Genomic DNA, 22,016 nt, shown 5'->3' on the forward strand with positions numbered 1-22,016 from the left:
GGATGTCGTGCTTGGAGAAAACTCTCCTGAGTTTCTCTGATACACCGGCTACATAGGGGATGACAACGTTGTTGCGTCTGTCTTTCTTATCCTCCCTCGCTGGTGTCTGATCTTCTTTTCTGTGCCTCTTTGCTGACTTTATGAACGCCCAGTTAGGATAACCGCATGTTTTGAGTGCTTCCTTTACGTGTGTGTGTTCCTTCTTTTTTCCCTCAGGCTTAGAGGGAACATGTTCTGCCCGGTGGTGTAGGGTCCTGATTACTCCAAGTTTGTGTTCCAGAGGGTGATGGGAGTCAAAGAGGAGGTACTGGTCCGTGTGTGTGGGCTTCCGGTAAACTTCGATGTTGAGGTTGCCATTCTCTTCAATGTGCACGGCGCAGTCCAGGAAAGGCAAACAGTTATCCTTTGTGTCTTCCCTGGTGAACTTGATGTTTTTATCCACAGCGTTAATGTGCGCAGTGAAGGATTCCACTTCTTGTGTCTTGATTTTGACCCAGGTGTCGTCTACATATCTGTACCAGTGGCTGGGTACTCTTCCTTTGAAAGAGCCGAGAGCCTTCCTTTCCACTTCCTCCATGTAAAGGTTGGCTACAATAGGTGACACGGGTGAGCCCATGGCACAGCCATGTTTTTGTCTGTAGAAGCCTTCGTTGTATTTGAAGTATGTTGTGGTAAGGCAGAGGTCTAACAGTGTGCAGATCTGATCGGGTGTGAAGTTGGTCCTGTCTTCCAAGGAGCTGTCTTCTTGTAGTCGTTTTCTGACAGTCTCCACTGCCTCCGTGGTGGGTATGCAAGTGAAGAGAGAGACTACATCAAAGGACACCATGGTTTCATCTGGATCCAGGGTAAGTTTCTGGACCTTGTCGGTGAAGTCGGTGGAGTTCTTGATGTGGTGTGGGGTGTTCCCCACGAGAGGTGCAAGGATGGTAGCAAGGTGTTTCGCAATGTTATAAGTGGCTGAGTTTATGCTACTGACTATGGGTCTGAGTGGGACCCCTTCCTTGTGGATTTTAGGAAGTCCATAAATGCAGGGTATGGCATCCCCTGGATAAAGGTGGTGATATGTAATGCGGTCAATGATTTTGTCCTTTTCAAGGTCTTGAAGGCAAGCTATAACTTTCTTTTTGTAGCTGCTTGTGGGGTCTCGCTTTAAAGCTTCGTAGGTGTTGTTGTCACTGAGGAGAGAAGTGATCTTTGTGTGGTAATCTGTTGTGTTTAGGACCACGGTGCACCTTCCCTTATCCGCTGGTAATATAGTGATGTTGTGGTCTTTGCTCAGGGAAGCGACGGCCTTCTTTTCTTGTAATGTAAGGTTAGACGGAGGGACTTTCGCACTGGAGAGGGTGGCTGAGACTTTCATCCTGATTTGCTCTGCTTCTGTCTGTGATAATTTATTAATCCGTATGGCGGTTTCTGTGGCTGTGATGAGGTCCACTATGGGCAACTGTTGCGGAGAAATGGCGAAATTGAGTCCTTTGGCTAAAACCCTCTTTTCAGGTTCAGTGAGATTCTGGTCTGAAAAGTTCTTTACCCATTTCTCCCGACTGTCTTCAGGTGTGTTTTCTTCTCTGAGTTGTGTGGGTTCAGACTGAGGAGTGTGGGTTTTTGAAAGCAAGGTGTGAAATTTCCTGCATTGTCTTTCTTTTCCTTTAGAGTGTTGGGCCCGCTGAGCCTTGTCCACAAACTTGTAAACCTCTTCTAGGATTGGAGAGGGTAGAAGGGTTTCCAGTTCCTGCAGAGTCTGGCTGATCTTGATCTGGAGGGCATCTATAGTGAAATGGACCTGTCTTATCCTTTCACTTAAAAGGTGATTTTGTGCTCTCTGTAGAATCAAGTCTGCTCTGTGTCCCCTGACAGTGGATCCAAGGCGCAAGCTCTTAGGAACAACTCTGCTTTCTCTGCATCTTAGGTTGAAACACCTTAGGTCCCACACCCGCTTTCACACCTTGGCTCATGTGATTAGAGGATCACCAGGGGGTCCTTTGTCCCTCTTTGGGGGGATACTCCCACTGGGTTTAAATCTGGGACTCTCGGCCATTTGACCTTAGAACTGAAGAAGCTTCTGGGATGAGAGGTGAAACGTCTTCAAGCAACTCAAAGAAGTCCAGACGCTTTTCTTTCCTTTGACTACGATGACCTGGATGACTGAGAACCTTCACAGACATGATCTCATAATGCTTCAATATTAATAAGGCCCGGGCCCTAAGGAGGCCAGTCCATGACTGACAGTGTTCGATTGTGTGTTTTTCTATCCAGATATCCTTTTAATACATTGGCAGTGTGTTTGGGATTATTGCCATGCTAAAAAGAAAACAAACCCCTTTGCCAATCAGATGCTTTCTAGATGGTTTCACATGTAATGTAATGGAACTTTTCTGGGTTCAGAATTTAAAGAGTCTAGCTGAAATGCAGACCCGATCATCACAGAACCTTCAGTGTGTTTTACAGAAGGTTGTAAGCACTCACTGCTGTACTGCTCTCCTGACCTCCTCCATACATATTGACAATAATGTCCCTGTTTACCTTCTTTAAAAATTGCTTCTTGACAGCCGCTCTTCCACTGCAAACATTTCTGATGAAGCTTTAGGGAACAAGTATATCTGATTGATCATATGCACCTCTCAGGTCCTTTCTCAGGCCTTTCAGGTCTTTCTTTCCTATTTCTTAAAGACCTGGCTTTGAGATGCTACTTATGTCTTGTAGATACTTTTTTAGGCCTGTCACTTCTTCTTTTTGTCCTCCACTTTTCAGGTTTCCTCAAATTCTTTGAGAACGTACTGCACACCATGCTGATATATTCCAGGTTTTCAGCTAATAACTCTGTGAGAATCGCATTGTTGATACAAAAATGTTATTTAATGCCCATCAAACTGTGTTATATTTGATATTTTTCAGAGATTCAACTCAAGAAATTGGGCCAAATTATGTTTTGTGACATGCTGCTAGAAAAACGTACCTTAAGATACAATTTAAAATTGCTTTGTTTTCTGTTATTGGTGGGCACAACACTCATTCATCCTTTGAGTTAGGTGCTGTTTAAATGCTTGAATGATTCATAGCTCATTGTTGTGATTGTTCCAACCGCGTACAGGAGCACTCATTCCGTTCTTATACAACCTTTAATTAGCCTTTGACAGGAAGTGGATGACTTCTTTTAAAACACACATAGTTTATTTTTGCTTCATTGTGTTGCCTTTGTTGTTTGTAGTCCTTGAAAGCTCTTCTTTGTATCTTTTCTTCCCACTCAACTTCAAAAGCGTAAAGGTAGGATGCCCCTCCCACTTCTGTCTGAAGCCCTTTACTACTGAAGAGTCCCGCCTTTCCACCATCACCAAATACTTGCTCATAGGGGTAATCTGAGCTGTCTAATGTTGTCTACTATTGTACATTCTTTAGTCATAATAGAAATAACTTTTAGATGGCTATTGATATGAACTATGTGGCCTAAATTAGGCAGAGCAGTGGTGGTTAGTGCTGTCTAATCGTTGTTGTTGGCTTATATGGAATTATTTAATTATTTGAAATTTTGACTGCTTTGATTATGAGCAACTACACAGAAGGTCAAAGGCCTAAACTGCCACCTAGTGGTAAGAAAGGAGAAGACTGGCACTGTGTTTTTTATACAGCTTGTGCAGCAGCACCAGTGCTCAGCTCATCTGAATTCATGAGGGTCCTTCTGTTCCACCAGCGCTTCCTTCATCTGTCTCACTTTACAGTTGTAGCTCTCTGACTAAAAGCTAGCTGTCTCTCCACAGCAGATGTGCAATGCACTGGATATGTTTGCTTCCCTGCTGTTTGACTGTACTGCAGAGATTTTGGCAGCTTCTCTCAGGCCTTTTAAATCATGAAACAGATGGAGAGGCAGACAAGCAGCATGGCCTCAGTTCCTCCCCCTCCTGCCTACCAAGTAGCTTACTTCTCCTTAGCAACTGTCACCTGACCTGCAGTAGTTAGTGTTCAGTGAGGCACACATATGCACACAGATCACAGAACTGTGTGTCTCAGTCGTTAACTCCTCGACCTGCTTCACAGGCCTCATGGCTTTGGCAATTAATATATCCACAGAGCATAAAAATCTTACACAGACACCTCTGCTCAAGATCTGGGTGCCATGGATTGGAGGCAACTTGAACCGCAGGAGAGGGTGTAAGTTTAGTAAAAGCCTGTCTCACTTTGAGTATGAGATTACAGTACATTATCTTCCCTGCCGTTTGTTCTGCCTCTGCTTCAACTTATTTCTTGCTCCAGCAGAAGCTTTCATCAGCATCAAGACGTCCAGCAGTCATAAGTTTGTTTTACACTCTAATCTTTCTCTCCTGTTAATTTTGAACTGAGCTCAGGCCTTTCAGGGGAGACGCGTAGAAAGACAGCAGTGTGAGAGAGACATAGACATAGACACAGCGATGGGATTACAGCCAGCCTAGACCAAACCAGGTCTGAGTTGGCTCTCAGTTCAGTGTCTGGCATGGTCCTTTGAGCATTTTGCTGACGCTGCATACTCCATTCATAATCGAACAGTCTGGAGGCTAACTCTTTCCATGTCCTCATATGGACATATACACGGGCCATCCGGGTACTTGTTGGGGTACAGCTAGCCGGCAAGTAACAAAGCAGTCTGCGTTATAAATTACTGAACTTTGAGACACAGTAGTATTGAGACTACTGGACCATTCCTTGGTAAGGTAAGATGCATTTTTAAAGGCACCTAATGAAGTTTTCCTTTGCTCGCTGCTCCTTCATAAATAATAGGTGACAAAGTCTAAACCAATTTAGGTTTTTCCAGGGAGATTAATATTGTTACATTTGGAAATTCTTGCAGTAGCTGAGCTGAGCTTTAACAACATGCAGGGACATTTTAACATACTTGGAGATTAAAGGCATTTTGTCCTGTCAGCCGTATGGTGCAGTGTGCTTCTCTGGTTGCTTCTAAGATGTGACTACCTAAAGAGGAGAGACCTGTCATTTATAAATCATCACTTTTCTAAAGTTTTATTTAATTTCTGTTCTGCTTTTTTGTCCGTTTGATTTTTTGTGGTCAGTTGGGCAGTTGTTTTGTGCACAGACAAAACCCGTGCAACTTACTACACCAACCGTAAACTTGACATTTGAGCAGCACTGTGAAGCTCTTATTCTCTCTGTTAATGAAAACGACCTCAGCAGCCAGAGACGAAACATGCTCTAGATTGCATGTGACCCACTGAACATGAAACAGATGCTCTAATGCTGAATAATGCAGTCAGCTCACAAGTCCCAAGTGTACCTGAAAGAATTCATTATGTTTTTTGTGTGTTTACTTTGTTCTCAGCCTCTGTGCCTCAGTTCTGTAACTCTCCCACAATGATTGTGATGGTTGGATTGCCAGCCAGAGGGAAGACATACATTTCCAAGAAGCTCACTCGTTACCTGAACTGGATCGGGGTTCCAACAAAAAGTCAGTTTTCCAAGTGAATTCTTGAGTCCTAATCATATAAGTGTCAGAAAGAAACAGTTGGATTTTTCTCTGTTTATCAACTCCATCAGTGTTTAACGTGGGTCAGTACCGCAGGGAGGCCGTCAAGATCTATAAAAACTTTGAATTCTTCAAACCTGATAATGAGGAAGCCATGAAGATTCGCAAGTAAGTACACTAAAGATAAACTACTCAAAGGTGCACCTGTTAACTCATTTAAAACAACAGACTGGCCGTTTTTAATATTGGCATTTGTAACAGTATGTAAATAACTGAAGAGAATTTTGTAAAATCATAGTGTGACAGATTTGATTTATCTTCATTTTCACACTACACTCATCAATCATTCATATTTTTGCAGTTTTTGTCCCTTTGCATATACGAGTGTCACTTCTCTCCCAGGGCCTGTGCAGCAGCTGCACTCAAAGATGTTGCTTTGTACTTCACAAAGGAACAGGGGCAAGTAGCCGTGAGTAAGAGGACAACTAAAACTGTCCTTCTGATTTTGAAAAAACGGTCTCTATCTATTATTTTTTTTTCTTATCATTGTAAGAGCAAAAATGTGAAATATATGGCATCTATACTGTACAACCTAATCGTGTCACTGCTACCAAATGATAACACCTGTGTCCTGTCTCATGCAGGTATTTGATGCTACAAACACCACAAGAGAGAGGAGGGCAATCATTCTTAGTTTTGCAATGGAAATGGGCTACAAGGTAAGTGTTAAAAGGCTATTTAAAGCAATTATTTGGGGGGTTTCTTGTTTAGAATAGAATAAATAAAATTAAATCAATTTTCTGTCACTATATATTCATGAATCAAAGACATGTATCACAACCAGTTAGCTTAGGTAAGCTAAAGGTCACTACAGGATTTTTGCCAGTGTATTACAAGCCCAAAAGTCCACCTATTTTTATCCTATAACTATTTTACTTCACATTTACTTTAATGCCTTTTTTAAAAAAAAAAGGCATTAAAGAGACCGATTTTATGGCTTAATACTGTTTTACCTGTTTAGGGGATTAGTGCATATACAGCAATAGTCAATGTGAGGTAATCTTTTTTTAGCTGTGGCAGTGGTTGAGTCTCGCAATGGAGGCAATCCTGCACAACTAAAAACATCCTATATTGCTTTAGTTTAAAAGCTAAGAGTATAAAAACCTAAATATTTATTTGGATATATTTTTTGTGCATGCCTCAAAGAAAAGCCAGGCTAGCTGTTACCTTGTGTTTCTGGAAGCTAAGCATCTGGATATTGTAGCATTGTATTTACTGTCAAGTCCAAAGAATCATATTGACCTTCTACCAACTTAATAACGTCATTACCTGTGATTTTATATCAACGCTTACCACGTGGTTCCTTTAAGCTAACCACTAACTATACTGTATTTACTCATGATGTAAAAATACTTTTTTCAACTGACTTCTTGAATGCAGGTGTTCTTTGTAGAATCCATCTGTGATGACCCAGAAATCATTGCAGAGAATATCAAGGTGAGAAGCACATTTATGCTATAACCTTTTTGTGTGTAGACTTCAGTATTTACAGAAGCTGTTGTGCAATTTAAAAGAAAAAAAATGTTTTAATCTAAATCTGAATCTTCTTTTCTTTTAAGCAAGTAAAATTCGGCAGCCCTGATTATGCAGACCGTGACATAGATGAAGCCATGGAAGACTTCATCCAGCGCATCGACTGTTACAGGGCAAGCTACATGCCTATAGATGATGAGAAAGACAGGTGCGACCTATGACACCTTTCTTCCAGTGATGCATAAAAAATACTTCCTTAACTTTTGACATTAATTTTAAACTTTTTTTTTATCTTCAATGCCATACATTTGATCAGGAAACTCTCCTACATAAAGATCTTCGATGTGGGCAGTAGATACCTTGTGAACCGGGTCCAGGACCACATTCAGAGCAGAATAGTCTACTACCTCATGAACATACACGTCACACCAAGATCCATCTACCTGAGCCGCCACGGAGAGAGTGAACTCAACCTGTTAGGTCGGATTGGTGGAGACACAGGCTTATCCCCTAGAGGACAAAAGGTAATTAGGCTGACAAATAAAGCCATATAAAGAATTGACATTTTCTGAAGTAGCAAAATTAGTTAACTGTAGTTTGTAATCTTAAGCATTTCATGTGGTGAGTAAAATTGTAAAAATGTGGTATAAATGCCAGTCCATTTCCTAAGAGGTCAACTAGCTTCTTTTAATCATTTTATGAATCATACTCTTTCTCCTAGTATGCTAGTGCCCTGGCGACCTTCATCAAGGGACAGAAAATCAGTGACCTCAAGGTGTGGACGAGTCACATGAAGAGGACCGTCCAGACTGCAGAGGCTCTGGGAGTCCAGTATGAACAGTGGAAGGCTCTTAATGAGATAGATGCGGTGAGTTATAAAACAATAATACCTCAGCAACACTAATTCAATTATTCTAATAAATGGTTAATTTTGTTTTTCTAATGCTTGGATAGTTTATATGATTACATAGTCAGTTAGTTAGTTTTTCCTTTGGTTCAGTCTGTAATAGACCAAAATATATTAAAACCATTATAAAATTATCCACAGATGTTTTAAGTTTGCAGAAGAGGCAATTATGAGTGTAACATATATGTATATTTAATCAAGTGCCTTGACAGATGAGCTGCAACATTATTTATCCTCTAGCACCATCTTCAGTCCAAAATGTAAATTGCAATCTTGGTTACTGGCATCACTACGAGCTTCACTGTGTACTTGGTGCTAGTTAGGAAATGTTGCCATTGTACAGTTATACACTTTGCATTTTGCTCACATCACCACTTTTTCTAAGTTGTTAGCATGGATGTTATAATTTTAATCTTAATCTGCGATTAAAATCTCCAAGATACTGAAATTTCAATACCTTAGAGGTTTTGTGCTTTTATACCATGGTACACTTGCAAAAAAGATCTTCATGTTATATTTTTCTCACTAAGGGTGTATGTGAGGAACTAACTTATGAGGAAATTCAGGAGAATTTCCCAGAAGAATTTGCACTGAGAGACCAGGACAAATATCGCTATCGGTACCCAAAGGGTGAGGTAAGCCCTGCTCTGAATGAGTTTTAGGAATATATTTTATGTAACCAAGGAAGCATAACTGTGATTTTAATAAACACACTGCAGACACCTAGAATCTTTCCAGTACAAATAATTTCCTCTGTTGAGCAGCTTACCAGAAGCAGTTTGCACATTGAAGAAATACTTCAGCATTCAGGGAGATGATTTTGTTTGGAATGTAGAGCTAAAAAAAAAAAAAAAGATTTAAATTATTTTGATATTTGTCTTTCAAAAATAAAGCTTTAGAGTGGCTTTGTCAAAACTTTAGAGATGAAAGAAATTGAAGAGTTGTGTGCTCTAAGTTTGCAAAATATTGGAAACACTGTCGGAGGTCACTTAGTCTTTAAAAATAATATATAAGCAGCTTTTCTTCCTGCCCTTCCTTTATTGTTCTAAATCAGCTCAGCATTAACGCTAGCCTTTGGCTTAGTATACCTGCTTCCTGTTTCCTTCATTTGGGTCCCCTCTCTTTTTAGCCATTTGTTGCCCCTAACATTTCCAGAAAAATGTACCTTAAGAGAATCAGGATAAAATTAGCCTGTGTTAGGGTCTGGGTCTTGTGGAAAAATGTTTGAAATTATGTCTTTTGTCCAGTCCTATGAAGATCTAGTCCATCGTCTAGAGCCAGTCATCATGGAGCTGGAGAGGCAGGAAAATGTTTTGGTCATTTGCCACCAAGCTGTGATGCGCTGCCTGTTAGCCTATTTCCTTGACAAACCTGCAGGTAGAACAAAAAAAGGCTCAAACTGTGCACAAACATGTGATACAATATATAAAAGTTTGTGATATTGTTTTAATTCCCCAAACACGTCTTCTAATATTTACATTTGTCTCTCTGAAGATGAGCTGCCTTATCTAAGATGCCCTCTTCACACTGTGCTCAAGCTCACACCGATAGCCTACGGTAGGTGGTAAGAACTTAATTATATATGATATCCCATCTTTAGTGTATCGCACATTCACTCTATGTAAATCTTTTTCTTACATCTTCATTTGTAGGGTGTAAGGTTGAGTCATTTTTCCTCAATATTGAAGCTGTCAACACACACAGAGAGAGGCCAGTGGTGAGTTTACATAACTGCACATTTGTTGTAATACTTAGCTTTGACAATAATTCATCTGTAGGCAGTAAAGTTGTATCATTTGTATGTACTGATTAAATAAATATGTGTGCAGTTGTGAAGAAACGATGCCTTTGCTTAATTATCCCTTTTTCACTTACGTTGAACTTATTGACATTGTAAAGTTGGATTCATAAATGGTAATACTACATACTGCTCGTACTAAAGTTAGATCTGATTCATCGTTCTGTTTTTCAGGAACTTCCACTTAAGTATTGAAAGATTCTATTGTTGCTTTTATTTTTGCAGAATGTCAACATCACCAGAAAACCAGAGGAAGCTCTGCAGACTGTTCCTGACCACATATAAACACTGTTTGCTGGGAAACTGAGTTATGTGAAACTGGATTTGTTACTACTGATAAGCTTCACTAAATTTTAGAGATGCACTCCAGTCACAGCTGAATGTGGGGAAATAGAAGACAGGAGGTCTTTGAAGCTGAAGAGGTGATTCTAGACACGGGACTACATCGACACCGAAGCACAAGGAGTGAGTGAAAAGGGCATAACCTACAGCTGGCTCTGTTTTCAGGATGTCTGTGGAATATTTCTGTCTTATCAGACTTAATGTGGTTTTCTTTTCTGAAAGCACACAGTGTTTACAAATGATTTATAGACAGTAATAATGCGCTTTGTCTTGAGCTGAAGGCAAGAATAAAATTGTAGATGTAGATGGGTTTTCATTGTCACTCTTAACCTGGGCCTTCATGTACATTTAACTGTGGTACAGATAAAATGTGTTGTTGATCATCAAGTTATGTAATTAGGAATCAGCACCATGGACAGCACCCAAACAAAACATTTACTTTATACTTGGATGACTGTAACTACTGTAATGAAAATTAAATAGCATGGTGAGTTTGAATAAATGAAAATTGTACATAGAAAATATATAGGAATAATTATCTCTAACATGTGAGAAAATAAATTCGCATTAAAATTCAGGAGTCTTTGTTTTATTCTTCCAATTGCCACGTGCAACAATTAAAGTCTAAATTCTTCCCACATACCTAAAGACCAATGTTACTGTTTGCTTTTTTTGCTTTTTTTTTTTCCTTTTAAATAATGGGTCTTTGAGAAATGTCGCTCGAGTGAAACGAAAACATTTGGCAGTAATTAGAAAAAAAATACGACTATGATTATTTTAAGGAGCGCTATTACGCAGAAGCTGGAGAGGGGGGACTGTTTTGGTGTTTTCCTGAAGTTCTCGTTAAGTCCCCAAAGTTTCCAGTATACATGAATGCATGCTGGAAGCGGCCTCCTCCTTTTCCGTGAAAACTCGTGCAGGTTTCTAAATGAACTTCACTCTCTTTGGCATTTTTTCTTCCACAACACCTCACGGATGTTTGGCTCCTTTCTGAATGTATTTTTATGTCCATATCAAAGCCGCAGTTTAGGTGACGTGAGAGAGGGGGTGGACTGCCCACTGCAAAAAGTGTAAAAATCAGGCGTGTGCTCTGCTTGCTTCAGTCAGCGTGAGACCACTGGACGACTTCCTTATTTTTCAGCCCCAAGTCTAAATTATTAAGGGCAAAATGTTTTTAAAGGTTCCCTGTGTTCTAGTCTTCTTCACTTTGTACATGCGAGAGGGATTATCAGAGGATTATGACGCAAAAGTTAGCACGAATATTAATTTACAGGTAAGATTTTGGGGTTTTTTATTACACAGTTAATGCTGCTTTCTGAAATATCATCCCTATTGCATTATGACAATATTAATGACGCAGAGCTTTATATTTAATGTATTTTAAATGCAAAAACATTCATTTAAATCCAGTAAATCTCAGTCAACTCTTTGCAAAATATTTAAAATTTATTAAAGCTATATTTCCTAAAGTGAAAGTTTGCACAATGGAGGACTATATAATAAGATCACCAAAAACGATCTTATTATATAGTCCTATTTTTCTATAACCCGTATAATTAATGTTGCGTAACTTTCTCTTTAGGGGGTTTCCACACTTACAGCTATTTGTTTATGCTAGCTTCGCACCAATACACAGGATATTTGGTAATGTATTGACACAGCAATGACTAGTGTATTGAATTAACATTGGACACCGAAACCCTGAACTGGCCTGCATACAGTGAAAGCATTTATTTCCAGTTCCACTTCCCCTCCATTCATGAATGACTTTGATTCAAACTGTTATGACACTCAATCTTGACCCAACCCTCACACAGGAAGATTGTACAGATTGATTCCAAAAGGGGACATTTTGGACAAATTATTGAACCAATAATCTCTTGTTACACTTACAAAATGTGCCATTTCCTAAATGCACTTAAAATACTAGTGTGGTTTGTTTTTTGGGTTTTTTTATGTGGTGCCATGTTTCTTTTCCAGAGAGCAAAACGTCAAAGCAAACCAACAAAACCAGTGGTAAGTCTGTGCATTTTTTTGTATTAGTGCTAGGTATTGGCTGTTCTGTGGCTCTAACAGCTGTGCAGATTTTATTCTGTTCTGTTGGTTGCACAACCTGAACTGCACAACAAGCTTCACAGTCAGGTAAAACAACCACCGCTGCCTCTCAGGATATCTTCAGTAACTCCACTGTGGGATTTTTCCTTCAGGTTACTTCAGTCTGTTGCAGTTCCCTGGTGACATACAGTAATTCTTGGACAAACCACAGCTTTCCTAAATACCACTGAGGTGGAAGCCTGATGTGGCTGTCTCTGCCCCCTGCCTGTCGCCTTGTCCTGCACTAATGTGGCCAGCATTAACCATATTGGTCTCAGTAGGCGCCAGCAGTCCCTAAGTAAACAACAGGAGGGCACAGACACCATGCAGTGAACTGCTTTGTGTTGTTTCACTGGCTTGATGCAGGAGAATCAGTGATATATAAAAAAAGAAAAACAAAGACAGCACATTGACAATAAGTTCATATGCATGGCTCGCTGTTATAGCTAGATCTGAACGTTGGCATCAATGTAAATGTGGCAACTGGGAAAGATTCATACAGGTGGCAAATCTACAGTAAACTGTAATTTATTTATTTTTATTTCTATTTTTGCAGTCAGTTGATTTGATTGACGTCTTGTATTTTTACAGTAAAACAGGGCTTTGCTACTATGTGACGAGAATCTCCTGTAAATCCTTCAGTTTGATGCTTTCTTCTCCAACCTTTAAGTTATTCACTTATTTTTTATGTCTCCAGCTGAAGGTGACAGACTACCTTGTTCAGTGTTCAGTGGTGTCCCGCTATGCTGTTACTACAGTCCAGAGTTCGGTGTGGAACCAGCTCCCAATAACTAAGGAGGCTGCCTTTGAGGTGGACCTGCCCTCCTCTGCTTTCATCTCTAACTTCACCATGTAAGTCAGTCCAGTATCATCAAGTCTGCTACCTATGGTATCATTTCTTTGTTAGTGTGTCTGTGTCTGTTCTGTTTGCTTTACTTCTTCTCTACTTGTTTGCTGTTACTTTAAAAGCCTGAAACGGCACCAAATCTGTGTCTCACTCTTTTGAATAACTGTCTTCCAGTAGTGTTTACTATATATTGGTTAAAATATAATAACGCATAGCTACTGAGTCCCACATTATAAAGTGGGCAAGAAGAAAGCACTTTTTATCTGCTATATAGTGAGAAGATAAGATACAAATAATAGAAAAAAATGCAGTATCAATATACATATGTAGAGTATCTCACATTTGAGAATAGTGCAATAACGCAAATTGAAATGAACAAAAGTAAGTGTTTTCATTGGTGGCCTGAATCATAAAGTAAAACTTGAGACAAATTAGTAGAAATTAGTACATGCGTAGATCATTTTTGCAGTAGGAAACTAGAATTCTGGTCTGGAGTAGATGCATAATTTTATGACTGAGAGGTTTCAAAACCACTCTCCTTTAAAAATGCTAAATATAAACAAGACAAATAAGTCAACACTGCAGGCCAAACAGCAAACCCGGAGTTGAATTTGGGAGCGGAAGCAGGTCAGGAGGAGGAGGAACCTGAAGGCAGATGAATGCCAAGCTTTGTAAACCCCAGTCCGAAAGTTAATAGGAGTTTGCCCAGTTCGCCTTTCTCCCCCACACAGTTTACTAAGGCACTTTGCCAGTTCAGATATGCTGCATAGACACACACTTACATCAGCTGTCCGTGTGTGTGTGTGTGTGTGTGTGTGTGTGTGTGTGTGTGTGTGTGTGTGTGTGTGTGTGTGTGTGTGTGTGTGTGTGTGTGTGTACACAGGAGGATTTAGACTTGAATTTTTTAAGTATGTGTGAGTTTGGAGCTTGTACAGCTTCTTGCACCCATAATTCTTGACATTTCTCTCTCACTCCTTGTCACACACAGACTTGCATGCATTCATAAATGTTTTCACACAGACATTCAGAACTCATAAGACTGCCTGTATGTCACTAAATACCCAGAGGAAAAAAGTTGTGGTATATGTATTGCGTTAGTTCTTTGGCATTTCGGCTTCCAACACTAAGAACTCTATGTGTAGATCACTGACGTACAGCCGTTCCTTCACCCTCTCAGCCAGCCACACATATAAATATAAGCACCTTCATTTTCCACTCTGCTCTCTCATGCCATTCTGCTCTGCTTTTCAAACAAGACCCGCTTCAAGGCTGCGGGTTTATTTTAGTTAGCCCTTGATGTTTTTTCCCTTTGGATATATTTGTTCTGTGGACCTGACCTTAATTTAGCACCTTGTCACGTGCCAGCAGTGGTCACGATGCCTAGAAAGTGCACTGTGTGAATTTAATCTCATTTTTGAGCGCTGGTTTTGCTTGGGATTTAGCTGGGTGTAGCACACAGTGCCACTCCCCTGGAGGATCATCAGCTTGTGAGCTCTCTCGCTCCATTATTGTTATTTTTACACGGAAATGACTCTTTTCCACTCTTCCTGTTTATAACCCTCACCTCCTTTTCATGTTGTATGAACTCGATATGTATACAAGTTTGTGTGGCAGCTTTGTAATTTCTGTGGAAATACGATGTGTAAAGTAAAACAAATCATGTTTAACATCCCCGTGTGTGTCACACAGAGAGGTATTTCTTCTTTCCTTTTCCCATCAGCACTTCCAGCGGCAAGGTGTATGTGGCCCAGGTGAAGGAAAGGGCTGCTGCCAGGAAAATTTACGACGCAGCTAAGAAGCAAGGAAAAACAGCAGGACTTGTTGCTACCAAGTCAGTCTTAGGGAACACTGAAACTTTTTAACACCTTTGATAACTGCAGAATATTATGTTTTGTTTTGGGGGGGTAGTTTTTCCATGTTTGCAGTATCATACTACATTTACAGAAATACAACTTTGGTTTTGCAGAGAGAGGGAAATTGAGAAATTTCGTGTTGCAGTGAGTGTGCCATCAGGGGCTAGGGTGTCCTTCTTCCTGACGTACGAGGAGCTGTTACAGCGTCGGCTCGGCCGCTATGAGCTCACTCTGGGTCTGAGACCCGGTCAGCTTGTCCAGAACCTCACATTAGATGTCTGTATAAGAGAGAGGACAGGCATCAGTTTTCTTAAGGTCCTTCCTCTTAGGACAAGCCGAGCGGTCATCAACACCCCAGCTCAAGGTAAAATCTGAACAATTAGCCATCGGAATATTTACATGTGCATTATTTGACTTAACATAATGTCTTGTTTTTGCTGGCTGTAATTTCATACCACACAGGGATGGTATATTCTTAAATGGTTGGTGAGAAAAATGCAAATAAGTCTACTTACTTTGATGGAAATTTTGTAGATTATCTTCTATTGGTTTTGAGTCCAACCTTATGGCTTGTTTCCTACAGCTAATACCGATGCCCCTGCCTCTACTCATGTCGAGCAGAGTCCTGAGTGTGCTCGAGTCCGCTACACTCCAACTCTAAATCAACAGAAGGGCATTTCTTCCAACGGTCTTAATGCTGATTTCATCATCCAATATGATGTGGATCTAAAAGACCTCATAGGTGATGTTCAGGTCAGCACCTTTCATTCCTGACTTTGTCACACTATAAACATGTAATACCGATAGAAGCAAAGGTTGCTTTTAACAATCTCTTTTCTCACTCACTGTCAGGTGTATGATGGCTACTTTGTGCATTACTTTGCACCTAGGGGACTTCCTGTGGTTCCTAAGGATGTTATATTTGTCATTGATGTCAGTAGCTCAATGATAGGAAATAAGATAAAGCAGGTAAAGTGGACAAAGGCTCATTTGGATGGCTAGAGCTGTATTAAGTGTCTTAAGATGAAGAAACTTGCTCACATATGACAGCAACATCGGTTTTCTGTAAATAATTCCAAGAATTTCTGTCAGTAGACAAAGCAAGCTATGAGCACCATCCTTGGGGACCTTAGAGAGGGAGACCACTTCAACATCATCACCTTCTCGGACAAGGTTCACACTTGGAAAAAAGGCAAAATGGTGCGGGCAACTCGGCAGAATGTATGGGAAGCCAAAGAGTTTGTGAAGAGGATTATAGCAGAAGGATGTGAGTCCAAAACTGATACTGACTGAACTGCTGCATCGTAGACAATTTGAATCATTGCATCAGCTGATTGTTAAACTTGTCCCTTCAACAGTAATTCTCTCCTTTTTCCACTCCTTTGTGTCAGGGACCAATATTAATGCAGCTCTGCTCTCAGCTGCCCAGCTTGTCAATCCTCCATCCTCTGGCCCTTCCAGACGCACCTCATCTCATCGTGTTCCTCTGGTAATTTTCCTCACTGATGGGGAAGCAACCATTGGAGTCACATCCAGTGAGACTATCCTCAGTAATGCCAAGAAGGCTTTGGGCTCAGCCTCTCTGTTTGGCCTTGCCTTTGGAGATGATGCAGACTTCCTGCTTCTCAAACGCCTGGCTCTGGAAAACCGAGGTGTAGCCAGGATGGTGTATGAAGATGCAGATGCAGCCTTGCAGCTCAAGGGCTTCTATGATGAAGTAGCTAGCCCTTTGTTGTCAGACATACAGCTGTCTTATCTGGATGATCAAGCATTTGATGTCACCCACTCCCTTTTTCCAAACTACTTCCAAGGATCTGAGTTGGTTGTGACTGGGAGAGTTAAGACCGGGGTCAAAGATTTAAAGGTGCTAGTCTCAGCTATAGATTCAAAGCAGCAAATGAAGCTGGAGAACGACGTGTTTATTTCCCAAGAAAATGTTACTACAGATTCACTAGAGTGTTCGGGAGATTTAGAAGGGATATCCAGCTTTGTTCATCGCCTCTGGGCATATTTCACTATCAAAGAGCTTCTACTGGCTAAACTGAATTCTACTGATCCTGCAACTCAAAAGTTGCTAACAGATAAAGCAACCAACCTCTCCCTCAAATATAACTTTGTTACACCAGTCACTTCTTTAGTTGTAGTTAAGCCAGATGAAGATGAAGCAACTCAAAGTCCAACCACTCCAGAACCCACCACAGCTGCCACTATAACCACAACAGCAACAACTACAGCTACAACCAAAATGTCAGCTGCTGGTGTAGCAAAGAAGGCCAGCTCACCACCTAACCCTAAGCATAAGAAGTTAAATCCAGGCCTGCCTAAGTCACCTCCAAATACCCTAAAACCCCCCAAAACATCAGTGGTTACATCATCCAAAAAAGCAGCTACAACCTCAAGCCCGAGCTCTATGAAAACAGCCCCTGCACCATTCTCTGCTAAAAAGCTCACTCCTTCCCATAATGGCCTGAAAATGTCTCCTCCTCCTCCTCCAGCTGGAAAGATACCCACTTCTCTGCTAAAAATTTTAAAAACAGCACCACCTCCTGCACCTGGAAAGGTCTCCACTCCCCTGCCCAATGCCAAGAAACCAAATACGCCCACAACCACCCCTATGCTGACATTCACCACCAGTATCTCACCACCACTAAGTTCAGGCAGAACTAACCCTGCCCCCCTACCCAGTACAGCACGGACAGCTCTCCCTCCTGTCAAAGTGACTCTAAGAGCAGAGAACAGCACCTCGTCTGCTCCATATGCTCACCTGCCCAAAAGCACTCCTTCCCTCACTCAGTTGTCATCTACATTAACCTCTCCCACTCCAGCCCCAGCTCCAGCAGTGGAAAACAACAACACAAACTCAAATGTGGACACAGACCTGAGGATTGCCACCCTAGTGTCAGCTACCTTTGCTCCCATGCCTGGTGTAACAGATGGGGAACAACTGTGGGAGGCAGCACAGCTTCTGGGTAGGTTACACCTCATCTCATCTGTTGTGTGCTGAGCCTAATTCACAGTCAAAGTCTTTTTTTTGCAACCTGGGAGTTATAAGGTGGATGATGAGCAGTAGACTGTTTGTTTATCATTTATTGAACTGTTTTTGTCTCTCCACTAGATGTCTCTTCTTCCATTCAAATTCAAAGACGAGGTAAAACTGGATTTCCTCTCTATAATACCAAACGCTTTGTTAGTCAAAACGCTATTTGTATATATTTGTATAGATTTGTACCTGTTTATACTGGAGCTAGTAGTAATAGTTATATCATATACTAGAATATAATTTACTTAAAGGGGACCTATTGTAGTGCCCTGTACTTTTATTCTTGGATTCTAGAGTAGGTCAGCATAATTCTAAGTTTAGAATAATTCCTGTTCATCTTATACTGGACCTTGACACAGCTCTTTAATTTATCTGCTATCTGAAATCAGTTAATACACGCTTTGATTAAAGGCAAAAAAAAACCCTTGACTGGCAGCACCTCACAAACAGAAGGGTTCACTGCAAGTGGGCAGGACTAAAAAGTTAGGGCACACTCGAGATTATGGACAAGTTTAATAAAAAAAAAAAACTATGATGCACAAAATGAAACTCTTGTACATAGTGAACATACTGTAGTGGTCAGATATGCTAAATGCTGACATCCTGTTCACTCTTTGGGTATCTTTATTTCATACCAGGACCAATTTCCTGGTTCAGTATGGCAAAGGAAGCTCAGCTTACTGCAGGTCACTGAAGAACTCAGCTGATGCTGTTGTGTTGTTGTACATTTTTCCTGTATTATCGAAAGCAGGAAATTTTGGGGAAAAAAAAGAAATGCCGCACTTTGCCCGAGTTCATCCAAAGACAAAGAAAGAGGGATGGACAAATAGGATATAAAAAAAATAGAAAGTGATAATTGAGTATAATAGTTGCCCTTCATAAAATTGTCTCTGGAAATTAAAGCATCTGACAACATTGGAGGGGAAATTATTCTCTGGTGGAAATGTTCGCTTTAAAGAACTAAAGAAATGCTTTATTTTCAGTGTTGAAGAAAAAAAACATATTTTATAATTGTATTAATAAATTTAAATAGATAAATTTGCATTTTAAAATACTGTACCTATAGCTGTCAGATAAATGCACCTGAAAATCATTCTTAAACACCGTTGTTAGATTCAGTAACATTATCTAGCTGTTAAAATACACCATGACAACTTGTCATATGCAGCACAGGAGAAGAATATAAATCAGTAATAATTTGCATCTCTTTTCTATTAAATAGATATTGACCTCGTGAAAGGTAAGCATCATGATTAAATCATTGTATTCTGTTATTTCTAAAATCAGCTCCTTTGGTGAGCAGAAGTGTGAAGTGAACCTGCTTTTTATCCATTGTTTCCATTTCTCAGATTATGATGCAACCTATGAATATGATTATGATGACGATCAAGATAACTGTAAGTTTTCAATGTGTATTGGAAGCAATACTCTACTCTCACCTACGACCTGAAATGTTTCTTTACAATATGTGTCTGACTTATTTTCAGGGTATATTACTGACACTTTTGGTGAGTATTTTGAGAATCCAAAAGCTGCATATAAAGTCATTAACTGTAAAGATGCTGCTTGCAATACAGTCCTGTCATTGGTTTCAGTGCTTGGGAGTGAGGAGGTTTGTCCTTTAGCTGAATGTCTTATGTTTTTAGAGCCTCAACCCAAAATGGGAGCCATCAGGGGATTCTCCTCATCAGGTTGAGTCAACATTTTATTTATTTTCTCTTTAGTATGCCCTTAAAGTAATTTCAGTAGTTAATGTTTATCCTAAATATTATCTTTTGTAGTTGATGGAGATCCTCATTTTGTGGTCCAACTGGCAAAGCTTCACCAGAACCTGTGTTTCACAGTAGATGGCAGGGCTAATGATGTTCTCAGACTGCTGGAAGACCCAGAGAGAAGTATGCAGAGCAATAAGATCTATAATCTGACACTGTAATTTTGGTGTTTAAACGTCTACATATGTCTCCTTTCTCTTCAAGATATCATTGTCGATGGCCACCTAATGGGGGCTCCCTCCAAAGATGGTGTTGAAGACCGTTTGAGAAACTACTTTGACCAGCTCACAATCTCCGCGGTCACGGGCAACTCTGGTGACGTCATGATCACATTCACGCTGGACGCTGTAGTCGTGGAAGGTGAAGGACGGGATATGCTTCCCATCAATCAGCAGGGATCAGTGACGAGGCAAGGTGTGACTGTTACTGTGGACAACCACCAGAGCTGCTGGATCGAGCTGGCAGAGGGCGTGCAGTTCCTGGTCCTGTTCCATCATTATAAACATCCAAGCTACCTGCAGTTGGCTCACCTGGGTTTTTACATCACGGATGGGGGAGGGCTTTCTGACTCCACACAAGGCCTTCTGGGTGCGTACACTGAAGCTTTTTACAGTCAGCTTCCACTGAAAATGAATATGTTGTTTTGTTTTGGTACATATGCCATAAAACACTTAAAATACTTAATTGCAGATAAAAGCTCCCACTTATAAAACCATTTTAAATACTACACTGTTAGCTATTGTGTCCAGTGGTTTAAAAGAAAGCTGGCCACAACATTAAATTTTCATTTCTTGATATCTGTGACATCAGTTATAGAAAGAGAGTTGTTTGTACTCAGTGTTATGAGCTTAAAAAAAGAAGACGACTGGACTTCTTTAGTTTTCTGGAAGATGTTTCATCTCAGCCAATAGTTCCCTTTAATGTAATAAAAATAAATAGCAAATAAATAAAAATATTCAGGATCAATGTCTCTTTCCTGATCTGATTACTAGAAAAAAAAACCTGCAAACCTCATTGTCAACAGTTTAATATACAACCTTTCTCATTTCTACAATTGGCAACCCAAACCTCAGTTAAGGAATGCTACAAATGTTTAAATCCCATCGCAACCGTAAGTGTCAGCGTAGGTTCTCAGTCATCCAGGTTAAGGTAGTCTAAGGAGCTAATGGGATTTGGGGTTAGTATGTCTCTTTGCTTAATCATAGACTCTATATAAAAGCTTATGTAGCCACCATTACCATTACTTTGAAGCCTCTTGTTGGCCATTTTTTCTATTTTATTTGACTGTTTTACCATTTAAAGCATTTCATCATCATAGTTTTTTGAAGTATGATGCATCATTAATAATGTAGTGGACCTGACAGTGAAAATGGGGGCTGCTGCATATTCATACAGTGTTGACTTGTCAACCACAAAGTAGGCCAACTCTAGCACTTGATGTGATGATGACTGTTTTGTAATATACCAAACAAGCATTATGTAAACAATCTCTTGTACACATGGATTTTAGAATTTTTAACAAAAGAATGTACCACACTACAGGAGGCCTTACTTTTTAGACTCAGAGACACTTTCCATCTTTTATGTACAGTCTATGATCTTAGTGTTAAATGTAAATGATAAATAGAGCAATCAAACGTGCTTATTTACTCAAGCCATATATCAATCAAGTGTCAAAAAATAATAATCGGATACCTCAAATTTATAGATGAATACAGGAAGCGAGTTTAAGTTGTTACTTCTCATCATTTCTGTCCTTTATCCATCTGCAGGCCAGTTTCAGCACGCTGACATTAATATAACAGTGGTGAAAGACCACGTGGATGAAGGTCTTCATCTAGTTAAGAAGGAAGAAATTCTGGCCAGGGGGATCCTGAGGTGGGGATCAGAGCAAATGCCAGTTACCCTGCAAGACAAGACGCTGAAGGACTCGGTGCAAAAACGCCACCGAAGCAGCTGCTGGGTGGTGCCCAAGACAGAGATAGAGAGACTACTGGGTCATTCGTATGAGAGCTACGTGGTGAATCATGTGTAATTCTAGCCGAGTCATTTACTCCATGTTGTCTGTTTGCTGCACAGCTCAAGTCACAGCAGGTAATGTGGATCGGTTATCACAAAAGGATGAACCAAAGCTGGGATCCAACTGGGTTAGTTGCCTGAATGGTATTCTGGAAGGGTGGGACAGATTACAGACTGCAAAGAAAAGTTTCCTATAAAGAAGTACATACAGCAAAGGATTGAATGGTGCCCCTGTTCCATCTCCAATTTGAACCAGATTCAAGCTTCATGCTTCGTATCTATGACAGAGACGCAATGTACTCCTGGTCGCATGGCAACTACAAAATATCCAATGGTTGCTGCAGCAGTTTGCGCATGCTCCA

General features: G+C 40.4%; 2 protein-coding genes across 3 annotated transcripts; both read left to right on the top strand.

Moving 5' to 3' along the window:
• The first annotated feature begins 3,972 nt into the window (after positions 1 to 3,972).
• LOC134618113 (6-phosphofructo-2-kinase/fructose-2,6-bisphosphatase-like) lies at positions 3,973 to 10,557 on the top strand. Of its 2 annotated transcripts, none has more exons than XM_063463392.1 (14): positions 3,973 to 4,146; positions 5,306 to 5,431; positions 5,521 to 5,617; positions 5,852 to 5,918; positions 6,094 to 6,168; positions 6,890 to 6,946; positions 7,069 to 7,190; positions 7,299 to 7,506; positions 7,704 to 7,850; positions 8,420 to 8,524; positions 9,137 to 9,266; positions 9,384 to 9,446; positions 9,542 to 9,606; positions 9,913 to 10,557. In XM_063463392.1, exons 1-14 carry the CDS (start codon positions 4,038 to 4,040, stop codon positions 9,970 to 9,972), a joined length of 1,431 nt encoding a protein of 476 aa, XP_063319462.1. In that variant the 5' UTR covers positions 3,973 to 4,037; the 3' UTR covers positions 9,973 to 10,557. The 2 variants fall into 2 exon arrangements, with proteins under 2 accessions (XP_063319462.1, XP_063319463.1); XM_063463393.1 differs by lacking the exon at positions 3,973 to 4,146 and adding an exon at positions 4,568 to 4,682.
• Positions 10,558 to 11,242: 685 nt separating this feature from the next.
• On the top strand, positions 11,243 to 22,015 carry itih6 (inter-alpha-trypsin inhibitor heavy chain family member 6). The gene is made up of 15 exons (XM_063463787.1): positions 11,243 to 11,302; positions 12,821 to 12,975; positions 14,691 to 14,801; positions 14,937 to 15,187; positions 15,407 to 15,576; positions 15,676 to 15,792; positions 15,919 to 16,090; positions 16,215 to 17,792; positions 17,939 to 17,971; positions 19,086 to 19,103; positions 19,213 to 19,260; positions 19,489 to 19,554; positions 19,645 to 19,758; positions 19,840 to 20,223; positions 21,408 to 22,015. The coding sequence occupies exons 1-15, from the start codon at positions 11,243 to 11,245 to the stop codon at positions 21,668 to 21,670; spliced, it is 3,540 nt and encodes a 1,179-aa protein (XP_063319857.1). The 3' UTR covers positions 21,671 to 22,015.
• Position 22,016: the final 1 nt, after the last annotated feature.

This window comes from Pelmatolapia mariae, linkage group LG20 (assembly GCF_036321145.2).
Source record: "Pelmatolapia mariae isolate MD_Pm_ZW linkage group LG20, Pm_UMD_F_2, whole genome shotgun sequence".
Lineage (NCBI taxonomy): Eukaryota > Metazoa > Chordata > Actinopteri > Cichliformes > Cichlidae > Pelmatolapia > Pelmatolapia mariae.